Source organism: Micrasema longulum, unplaced genomic scaffold (assembly GCF_059751315.1).
Source record: "Micrasema longulum isolate JH-2025_06_02 unplaced genomic scaffold, ASM5975131v1 h1tg003021l, whole genome shotgun sequence".
Classification (NCBI taxonomy): domain Eukaryota; kingdom Metazoa; phylum Arthropoda; class Insecta; order Trichoptera; family Brachycentridae; genus Micrasema; species Micrasema longulum.
In genome coordinates, this window is record NW_028280129.1 from 1 (window position 1) to 12,514 (window position 12,514).

Here is a 12,514-nt window from a genome sequence, read left to right on the forward strand (position 1 = left end):
TATTGAACGAATTGATAGAATAACACCTACCACGCGTTGATATAATGCTATAAATACCTTCGTTCAACATGCAGTGGCAAACTCAACAAACCGCGTCCAGTGCCAATATCAGCTAGTTCTGCAACTTTAGCAGAATCTGCACCAGCCGCAATAATGCATTTACTAAATGTTATGTCTCTTACACGTTGATCACTCGTTTTGACAAATAGTGTAGTAAGCTTCTGACATGTGCCTGGTTCAACACCAGGTACTACTAAAGAGCGACATAACTCTGAACCAAAACCTACTGCTTCAGCATTTACATAAACTGTTCCTTGTTTTATAGCTTTATTTTTAAAGCCAGACAATAGGGACCAAGGATCAAACCATCCTTCATTTTCTAATCCAATGCATCCTGCAACAGCAGAAAAGTTAAACCAGCTATCACAAAAAGTTTTTAATATACAGTAGATCAAAAAATGTGGGAATTTCATTTCATTCATAAGTGTTTTTTTAAATAATTTATTGGTTTAAGCATGCTCGGTGATTTAATGATTGAACAAATAATGTATCAAAATATACACAGTTTGATAACAAAAATACACGGAATTTGTATATATTTAAAAAATTCTTATTCCTCAATATTAATATTGACCCTTTAAAATAATCACCGTCGGATAAAATACACTTATGCCAGCATCAGTGGCGATTTTGCAGGTGAGGCAAGTGACGCTATGCCTCACTAAAAAATCATGCTCTACACTACACGTTCACAATGCGGCGCGTTGAATAAAAAGCTGTAATATAAAAATACATCAACGTAAAAACAACCCTATTCCTATGCCCAAAAGTACAGTTCTTTGCAACGCACGGGCAATACACACGACATCTTCAGTCTATTAATTTAGTCACTCTCCTTCAGACAACACGTGCTGACAGCAAAAAAACATCTTTATTTTAATTTACATAAGGTTTAATTTGGAGCACATTACGAGGGTTGTCTAAAATGTTTACGACCTAACAATGAAACAAGTCTTATTCATTCAAATTTGTTTTTTATTTTCTACATAGTCTCCTTTTAAAATTCTATGCACTTCTCCCAGCGATGCTCCCATCTCTTCAACCCATCCGAATAGTAGTAAGCATCTTTCCCTGTAAAATAGTCATTTATGAAGTTGACGGCCTCCTCATTAGATGAGAATCTCTGTCCTCCGAGCGCAACTTTAAAAAAAGTCACTCGGGGCTATTTCTGGTGAGTAAGGAGGGTGGTCAAGCAGTTCAAACTGTAATTTGTGGATTTTCGCCATGGCCGTTGAGATGTGAGAAGGTGCATTGTCTTGGTGAAACAATTTTTTTTTCTTTTTCAAATGTGGGCGTTTTTCCATGATTTCTGTCTTCAACTTATCAATTAATGATTCGTAGTATGCACCCGTCTTGTCTTGTTTTGTCAGCCTCGTGGTGTAATGGTCAGTGTATTTGTCTACCATGCAAGAGGTCTCGGGTTCGATTCCCGAAATGGTTGATATGAAATATTGTTTGAAAGAGTGTTTTTACGCTAGAATATTTCATAGTCTTTGAACTGGCACCTGAAGCATAAGACTGATCATCTTACCTTCATGTAACAAAAATAATCTAGATACGCTGCGATTGGTGTACCAATGCAGTGCCATATGCACCATTAGGTGCGGAAGGGAATGATGATGATGATGATGAGTATGCACCCGTAAGTTTTTCCTTGTTTTAGGTAATCGATGACTATCCCAGAAAACAGTCGCCATCACTTTCCCAGCAATTTTGCCTTTTTTGGGGCTGATTTCCCCTTCGCAGCCCACTGTTTGGACTGATTTTTTGTTTCTGCAGTAGCATGGTGAATCTCAGTTTCATCTACCGTAATTAATCGGCGCCAAAAGTCTGATTTATTGCCCCTTAACTGCACCAACAGAGCAGTGCAAATGTTCATTCGAACACCTTTTTGGTCCAGAGTGAGCAAACACAGCACCCAGCGCACAGTCAGCTTTCTCTTGCCTAAATCTTGTTTTAATATGCAAAAAACACATCTTTGGACATGTTCATAGACTCTGGTATCTCTCTAACCTTAATCCGACGGCTGTCCAGCACCATTTGGTGAACTCGGGTGATGTTATTTTCAGTGGTTGCAGTTTTGGCTGTCCCAAACGTCCATTGTCATCCAAGCTGGTACGTCCACGTTTAAATTCAGCTGCCCAAAATTTTACCGTGGCATACGATGGAGCTGGGTCTCCATACACAGTGTCTAACTCGTCTTTAATTTGTGTAGGCGCCTTTCAAAAATAAATATTTAAAAACAGCCCGATACAAAATTTTTACCATTTTTACAAAAACACTTATAGAAACTCACTCAAATGACTGTCAAAAGATAACTGCACGTCCAAAACGGCCGAAATTTTTATGGGTACCTTTCGCATGTGCAAACACATTCTCCAATTTTTGTTGACAAGTGCTGCCATCTTCATGTTGAGTTTGGAAACATTTTAGACAACCCTCGTATATCGGTTAGAGCGGAAAGTAAAGGAGACTATATTAATTATAATCATATATACCAATCTCGGAAAAAAAAATTGGCTCATACAGTTGAAGAGTGATTTTACAAAGTGGCCTAAGTCAAAAAATATCATTTAGAGAAAAAAAGTGTTTTGCCCGTTTTTATCAGATGTGATTTTTTTAAATATGATATGCCAAAGTGATTTCAGACACGAGTTATGCAATCAGATCAATTAAATACACATTGATAATTTGCCATATTAAAATAAGAATTTTTGAAGACATTTTGAGGAAATGCGTGAAATTTTAAAGCCTTAAAGTATCGGATTTAGTGACAGATAGTGAACAATTTTTTTTGCTGGTTACGCAGCTTTTAATTGTGATAAAAATGGCATTCTTACTTTGAAATTTATAAATTATGACTTCGAACTCTTTGAAAAATCTCCCTTCAATTACATATTTGAATTGGAATTTAAAATATTCCGTGTATTTATTTATCAAACCTCGTATAAATTTGAATAATAACCACAAATATCATTTGTAATGTTGTTTTGAATGGCTTAAATTATAAATTAAAATCTATCGTAATACTTGACATATTAACTTTACCTAGAGCTATTCCATCCAAGTTGAGCCAAGGATATTTATGTTTTAGTTTGTCCACAGTCAATAGTGCATTTTTAACATTGTATGTCTTCTGTACATTATGATTTCTCTCCAAAGTAGCGGCATTTTCTTCATTCGCAAGTAATAAATAACCCCTTGGAGTAAACTGTACGTCGACGCCGATACTTTTTTTTGCTGTTCTAAGAAATTCTGCGCCATATTGAGACATTTCAATATTTTCAGGTAATGAAAATTGTTGCCGCAGTCCTCCAACAGATAATACAGTGGATGATTTACTGTACTGAAAATATAAGACGATTTTTGTGCATATACATATTTTTTAAGAAAAAAAAACTATTTTAGGATTCTACAAAGATTAGAACAAATTCCAAAACACGCTTTTTACTCACAATGACAGTTTCTAACATGACTTTTTATTTGTTTAACAAGTAAAAGTCATTTCAGTACTCACAGTTGAGTCCTTTTCTATAACAGCTACTTTCAATGCTCCTCCAGTTTTTTCGCCAAGCCAATAGGCGATGGAGGAGCCCATAACACCTCCGCCGATAATAACCACATCAACATGTGATGGAAAATCAGGAATGTCTGAATTATCATGTTTGTACACCTCAATATTTGGACTTTTATTAGAAACATTAGAATACATTTCTTTGTACTCATTTGAAAGTAATCTTAAAGTTCTTTTGAGAGGATTTTCCGAAGGCCCTTTTGTATAGTTTGAGTAACATCTCAGACAGAAACTATTCTTCAAGAGTTTTACAAACATTGACTTTGATCTACAGATTACAACCTAAAAGTAAAATCAGAGTAAAATAAAACAAGATAAAAATAATATATGTACTTGAACCAATGACACATAATTAAATAGACACATTACAAGCGCATAGCACATGGCATTTCAAATTGTGGCTAGTTGCCTTCTTTGGTTAGACAAGACGCTATGCAGAAAAATGCCACTGTGGGTGATGAGAAATTGTTTTACTTACACTACAACTGTGAAAAACAGAACAGACATATTGTTTCATTTGTCAATTTATTTATCTTATATATATATATACAGTAAACCCCCTATAACGTACACTCGTATAAGGTTTTTTCTTATAATGTTTGTGGTAGTTTTTTCCTATAACGGTGGTCCCCAGTAGGTTCGTGTCCCTTGACTTTGATAGACACATTCAGCGGAACTAACATTGATGACTCATCGGCACATCGCCGCTCTGTCCCAGGGATATTCACATGATACAGTAAGTAAATATGTTATATACTTGGAATAAATTATGATCAAGTAAATCGATGCACACTTTTTTTTATTTTATTAAAACTTAACATGTAAAAATGTGTTCTATAATTTATTAACAGTGTGTGCCAATGTTTGACAAATATTTCATCCCCATCACTTTATTTGACGAGCAAGCTATTATTATTATTAGTGCTAACTAGAACCAACTAGGTATCAACTTCTTGAAGTGGTCGTAAACTGTGATATAAAATAATGCATATTTTTGAGGAGAAAAAATCAACTGCCTGATTATGATCCTAGTGCTGCACTATGACAGTTTTGGGGTGTGGTCAACCTTACTCACTTTCAAGTACGTAAGGTAAATACGTACTTTTTACTTGACATATAACATTACACTGAGGCATCCGGACCTGGCCCAACGTTTGCACGGTAGATGTCATACGCATTCTTTCTCGATGTAGATAATACTTATTTACAAAAAAAAAGTTAAACTGTCACGTTAAACTACCCTGCCCACAAGTTCCGGGAAGATTACGTCATCCTGCGCGAGTCAAGTCCCCCCTATAACGTTCCCTCCCCGATAACGTGGTACCTATCTCAACTGTATATAAAATTAATTCAACTTTCAAACTAGGGCAAGAACCCTGTTCTAAGACAGTGAAAAATATATTATATTACTAGCCAAAAACACAATATGTAATAAATATACAAAAAAAATATTTTTAGAAAAAAGTGGTTCATCATCATCATTTTCCTTCCCGCACCCAGTTGTGCACAGGGCACATTTGTAAACCAAATGCAGCTTATCTCGATCACCTGTTACATAGAGGTTATGTCATCAGTCCCACACTTCAGATGTCAGTCCAGGAACAACGAAATACTGCAGTTTAAACAACCTTTGAAATCAATATTTCACATCCACCCTGCTAGGAATCAAACCCAGGACCTCAAGAATGGTAAGCGAACGCGCCAACCACTACGCAACGAGGCGGACTTATCTCCACTGAATTTCTTTATTAAGGACTTCAACTTAGGCTCTCAGGAGCATCCACCGAGTCGAAAAGACTTGTCCAAGTGGTTACATAATAGGAAATAAAAAAGAACTTCAAAAATCAATCAACAAAGAATAATTTAGACAAGAACATGAGTTAGCTATCTATCAGGTATCATCAACCTTTCAGGCTCTCCAGGACCAACTTCACTAAGGAAAGCAGTCAATAACCCTTTTAGCTTGAGGCTCTTACAACATTTCCACGGTTCTGGCATTATATATTTTTTGTCCTACGTAAGAGTACTATGTCTGTGCCAAAGAAGTTTTAACCATTTGCCGAGAAATCAGATCACTATTGGAACTCCGAGTCTCTTAGAGAGAGGTGTGTCTCTGTTAATATGAGTGACTACTAATGCCTTCAGTAAATATCGTCTGATATCAAGCACTGCAAATTCCTTGAAAGTGAGTCACTGATATCTGTAGGGCTTTTTTAGGATAGCTCTTATTAATGACTTTTGCTACCGGGTTCAACTCTGTGTTGGTACAACTACCCCAAGCAATTACACCATCCATCATGATAGAATTTGCCAGAGTAAAGTATAGGCATTTCAATACAGTGAAATTTATATTTTAATACAGTGAAATTTATATTTTAAGTACATTCTTCACAATGCTAAAGTATGCTGTAGCAATAGTAAAGAGTTACACAGAAATATGAATGTATCTCTTTATCATATAAATGCAATGCAATGCAAGAGCAATGCAATATTTCTTAAATCTAAAATGCAACTAGTAAAGGGAGTGAATTGAACAGTCAGGGTGTAGAATTAAGTGTAAAATATTTTAAAAATGAATATTTGAAAATAATAAATTATTCTTTACTTTCAGTTTAAGGAGCTGAAGCTGAGAGAAAATAGGAAACTGGATGGTTGAAAACAGACTAACTTAATGGTAACCCATCAAAAACGGAACCTTGAGGTGATTTTCACAAAAATAGCACTGTATAAATTATCCAACTATATATATAACTATGGGTGGCTTCAGCTAGACGACAGAATTTGATCCAAGATACGGCCCTACCCAATGTAGGGAGTACTGCTATACCCACCGTTAAACTACTGGGAGTCTTACTTAAATCTGAACTTTCTCTTGACGCTCAAATAAGTAGAACGATAAGTTCATGCTTCTACCAGCTGAGACAAATTAAATGCATACGCAAAAATTTGCCGGTTGATGCCGCCCGTCAATTAATAAATGCGTTTGTAGTGTCTAGAGTCAATTATTGTAATGATATCTATGCAGGTCTACCAATGAACAAAATGACTCGCCTACGGTCTGTATTAAATGTTGCAGCGAGACTTATTTTCGGAATCTCTAAGTTCAGTCATATCACGCCACTACTTCGGGAATTACACTGGCTAGGTTTTCCACAGAGGGTGGAATACAAACTCTGTTAGCTTATGTATAAATTAATGCACAACTCTGCTCCGGAATATCTAAGGAAACTATGCATTCCAGATGACCTAGCTGACAGGGGTCTTACGCTTAGATCAGCTGCGCCTACGGCGAGAGGAAAAGTTATTATACCTCTACACAAACAGCGCACTAAATTCAGTGAACGCGCATTTGCAGTCGCAGGCCTTATTATATGGAATGCTCTCCCAGCAGAGGTGCGAGGCTGTGAAAGTGAAGTGATGTTTCGGAAAAAACTTAGAACCCACTTATTCTCTAAATCATTTAAATAAATCCGTAGCATGTAATAACAAAATAAATTGTTTGAATTAAATTACAAATTTAAAAGCTTCAATTAGATTTATTTATCTATAGAATCACTTTGTTAAACGCCCTTGAGGTATTATATTACAAAAATGGCACTATAAAAGTTATCCATAATAATAATAATAATAATCTGACCGCCGTAGGAAATCGCAGTACTGAAAAGAAGAAGTGGTATAATGTAAACTCGGGGAGTTTATGGTTTCGAGCTAAATGTCCAACGTGTTGGTGACATTTTTTCTTTTATGAATAGCGAAAAGAACAAATAAGTTTTTTTTTATTTTTTATTAAAGGAAATATTTGCATTCTTATTATTTACCCAAATATTTTGATTTTTGGGCCATTTTCAAAGAGTTGTAAATAATTCACTATTAGAAAATGGGAATCAAGTTGGGGTAGAGTGGGGTTGAACCTCGGAACTCTGGCCTGTGAGTCCGCAACACTAGCCACGGGACCACAACCCAATTCTATACAAGTTAAATATTATACATAATAAGAAATACCTGCACAGGAATATTTTCAGACCTAAGAAAGGCTATCGATACAATATCACATAACAGACTATTGGCCAAATTATGTAAACTGGATATTGTAGATCCTTAACAAGCATGGATCAGGAGCTGTCTCCCAAATAGAACCCAAACAGTTCAAATAAAAGGAATTTAGAGTGACCCGCTACAAATCACTTTTGGGGTACCTCAAAGCAGTGTTTTAGGACCAATCCTATTTCTATTAAATATGTAAATGATCTATGAGCTAAAGAAAAAGACGATTTGAAAATAATAAGCTTTGCTGATGACACTGCTTTCCTTATTGACGAAAACATCCGGGAAGAAACTTGCCAAACAGCAGAAAAAGCATTATCGATGATATCAATTCAAAACATAAACAAATAAATAAAAGGACTTACAGACAGAGATATATATATATTAATGTTACGTTACTGTTTTGATATATTTTATTGAAAATTCCAAGTAATAGCCGTCTTCCCTCTCAGCTGTGATTAAAATTATTTTTTGAGATACTACGGATGTATATTTAAATAGTATTTATTATTTTCCGACGTAATTCAGTCGGGGTTATAGGTTATGGTTATCACAAATTTTACTCTTATGGTTATGTTATTATCAGTGATCACAGATAATATAGAAATAGGCAGAGATTATATGAACTATGGTTGTAGTTATAATCAGAGCGACTTTTTTGACTTTGACAGATAAGACACAGAATAGGGATGCACACGATACATCGTCGTTTTAAAAACATCGATACACCGCTAAAAATATCGGATAAAACATGTTAGTTTTGACAACAAAATCGATGTATCGAAACAGATATGTTTTTTTATGTATATAAAAAAATAATTTGGAAGTTTTCGTCATATTCCGAATCAAGCATTTAGTATGATATGTATTTATGGAAACCCTTACTAATAATATCGATGTTTTTTTTTATTATTATTATGTAGGTAAGTATAAAAGTTATGTTGTCAATTGTGACCTCAAGATTCAAGACGATATTCAATTTAAATTTAAAAGGTCACAAACAATGTTCAAAATTTAATCGAATCGTGAAGTTACAGGGGCGTGGCCAATGCAATTGACGTTTTCGCTGGGATCCTATTTTAATTAATTAAATATATTTTTATGCTACTAATAAGCGGTAAAAAAATGTTTTTTTTATCTACAGTATTTCATGGACCCTTATTAATTTAACATTGGAATAAAAAACTTGTATTGCCCTTTTATCTAGAAATCACGCCAAAAAAATAAGTATATGTGTGAGATTTTTTATAAATAAAAAAAAAACTTCGATTGGCTCTTTTGTAAAGTTACTACATTCATGTCCCTTAGTGACTTTTCCTTTGTATCGTCGATATATTATTTAGGGTTTTTTATATGCAACTTGCATTTATTATTTACCTTGCTTATTATGTACAAGGTTTATAACTCATAAAAGTGGATTTTTCTGTTGTTAATAACCTTATATTATATTTGAGTTTTTTGTTTTGAACAATGTTTTGAGTATGTCCAAATGCTTGCAGACAGGCTGGATTTTCTCCCTAGGGAGTTGTTCATATTAAAATTTGTTGCAACAAGCCAATGACGGGTCATAAGCCCTGTAAATGCCTAGACTCCCATATTGTCTTCTCAAAAATGTTTTCCCTCTCTTTAGCAACAAATTTTAGTTATTATCAAAGGCTAAACATCGTTGTAACATCGCCTACCAAAATATCAAAACATCGGTACGTCGATGTTTAAATAATCGAATTTGATTTCCGAAAACATCGTCAAAAAACTCTATCTTACTGTTTAAACTTAAATACTGTTTAATCTTACACAGGAACGTACTTGGGTTATTTACAAATTAATTAAAATGGCGTATAATGCCTTACATGATTTATTTATAAATATGTATAAACCACTTTTTAGTTAAAGCATTAACCCAAGCTAGTTATTTTTTACACCTACGGTTGCTGCCACCCTAGGCTGGTGTTGTGAAAGTTTTTTCAACGCGTGATGGCGCGTATTTACGTACTAAAATTACCACTAAAAAACAGCCTGTCGATGACAATCTTTTGGCTTTATTCAACGGAACTAAGGAACCCGGGATTGAGATGGGAGAAGGAGAGAGTGCAGGTTAGCGATAGGATCTCCTAGAGGCGTTTGGTGAAGTCCATATGATCCAGTTAACAATATCAATTTCCTTTTCTACTTTTCCACATTCGCTGCTATATATCAATTTCCTTTTCTACTTTTCCACATTCGCTGCTAACTGGAGCATATGGCATTGGCCACGCCCCTATAACTTCACGATTCGATTAAATTTTGAACATTGTTTGTGACCTTTTAAATTTAAATTAAATATTGTCGTGAATCTTGAGGTCACAATTGACAACATATCGCGGTTTTGTAGAAACATGTTTTTTAATAATTTGTATTTTCAAGTTATTCATGAAAACATTTCTCCACAATGTCCACATTGATTTTGAAAATACAACGAATTTTTCCAAATCCCTTACACATATTTTTATCGGTATTCGTAGTATATGTTATATTTCCCCATTAAATTAATTTAGAAAAATACAAAGTTCTTTATTAACTAAAAAAAAAACTCAAATTGGCTTTTCCGTAAAATAGCTATACATGTCGCTTGGTAACTTTTTTCTTTCCAGTGTCGAAATGTAAATGACCAGCGGATAATTTTATCGTTATTCTTCTTTTTTTATTAAAAAATATAATTTACAAACCGTAATTTACATAAATAACTGACCGTAACTTTACAATATTTTACTGCGGTCTTTGGTAATTTTAAATCCATGCTTCCAAGTTGAGGGCTAGTATCTTTTTCATCTTAAACCAATGAGGAAGTTCAGCCTTCCAGAAATTACATACACCGGGCTCTGATCTCCAGTCAATTGACATGAATTATTTGTCATCACATCATCTGACTTTCTTGGCAAAAATAGCCCGTAATTTTTATTATTTATTAAAAATAAAAATACTGAGTAATAATAACCAGATATTTTATTTAATATTAATATTTCTAAAAAGCTTCGTGTTTTTTGTTTTTTTTGGTTTGTGTTTTTTTTTGTTTCGTTTTTTTTGTTTTTTTTTCTCTTTATTTTTGTTTTTTTTGTTGTATTTTTTTGTTTTGTTTTGCTAAATAAATCCAAACTTGCATGATGTTTGTTTTTTTTTTGTAAAAAACAAACATCATAAAAATGTAAATGACCAGCGGATAATTTTATCGTTATTCTTCTTTTTTTATTAAAAAATATAATTTACAAACCGTAATTTACATAAATAACTGACCGTAACTTTACAATATTTTACTGCGGTCTTTGGTAATTTTAAATCCATGCTTCCAAGTTGAGGGCTAGTATCTTTTTCATCTTAAACCAATGAGGAAGTTCAGCCTTCCAGAAATTACATACACCGGGCTCTGATCTCCAGTCAATTGACATGAATTATTTGTCATCACATCATCTGACTTTCTTGGCAAAAATAGCCCGTAATTTTTATTATTTATTAAAAATAAAAATACTGAGTAATAATAACCAGATATTTTATTTAATATTAATATTTCTAAAAAGCTTCGTGTTTTTTGTTTTTTTTGGTTTGTGTTTTTTTTTGTTTCGTTTTTTTTGTTTTTTTTTCTCTTTATTTTTGTTTTTTTTGTTGTATTTTTTTGTTTTGTTTTGCTAAATAAATCCAAACTTGCATGATGTTTGTTTTTTTTTGTAAAAAACAAACATCATGCAAGTTTGTTGGATGGTAACTAGGAAGTTTGCTTTAAACTTGCGTCAAGTTTACAGAGTTGCAATTTCAAACTTGGGTCAAGCTTGAACTCTTGATACTTCAAACTTGATACAAACTTGAGGCAAGTTTAAATTGCTATCTGGGAATTACCTAAATGACTATTTTTAATATCAGGTAGGTACACACATTTTTCGAGATGGCAAATACTTATACCTATGTTGTGAGAAATGATAACTGTGTCAGAAATATAGTTAACGAACAACTAAGAAGGTTGAAATTAGACATCAATTTTAAAAATTAATATAAATTATTTGAAAATCAAAGTCCATAGCTACGAAAGTGAAAAATATCGTTTGAGGGTGGGTCATAATGGAGGCTGGTTAACTCCAGATATAATGAAAATGATCTAATATATAAACAAATTGTATACCATGAAAAAAATAAGAAATACTTCAAAAACTATTAAAAAGCAATAAAAGGAATATAAAAACACATTACCCAATGAATTAAGAAAGGCAAAGAAGAATTAAATTAAATTATCCACAACAATTACAATATTTAAAAATACCTAATGTGTGCAAAACCTTCAAAATAGTTTTAATTTAATTTAAACTAATTATTAAAATAAGAAAGTGACAACCCTAACACATTTTTTCGTTTGGGCAAAATTGACAACCCAGAGGCTCAACTTATGCCTTTTAATTTGCCCATCGTCATAATTCTTGATTTAAGCTGCTGACCACACATAATATATACAGAAAATGATCTGAAAACCTTTGTCTATATTATGCAACAAGAAAACTTACCTTTGTCTTTAAAAAACACAGAGTCGTAATTGGCTCGCAATAAATTACACGAGCATTTTGACCGGTTCTGACAAGCCACTGAGTAAAGTTAGAGACTAAAGCTTCTGAGGGAAGTTAGTGACATAAATTTTCTTTCGTCCTTAATGTACCAAATTTACCGAAATCAAATAAATTTTTTTTTAAGGTTGATCATAAATTAGACTTTTTGGGTAAAATATCCATCCAGGGCAATATTGCACGGTTTCGCGGTACCAGAAATGTTTGTAGGTACAAGCACAGATTATAAATATATATATATATATATTTTAAATAT

At 33.4% G+C, this 12,514-nt stretch overlaps 1 protein-coding gene across 1 annotated transcript; it reads right to left on the reverse strand.

Moving 5' to 3' along the window:
- Window positions 1-47: 47 nt before the first annotated feature.
- Window positions 48-8,358, reverse strand: l(2)37Bb (FAD-dependent oxidoreductase domain containing lethal (2) 37Bb). Its single transcript, XM_088241693.1, has 4 exons — window positions 8,044-8,358; window positions 3,578-3,916; window positions 3,109-3,406; window positions 48-394 (listed from the first exon to the last, which is right to left on the reverse strand). The coding sequence occupies exons 2-4, from the start codon at window positions 3,890-3,892 to the stop codon at window positions 48-50; spliced, it is 960 nt and encodes a 319-aa protein (XP_088097819.1). The 5' UTR covers window positions 3,893-3,916; window positions 8,044-8,358.
- Between the last annotated feature and the right edge of the window lie 4,156 nt (window positions 8,359-12,514).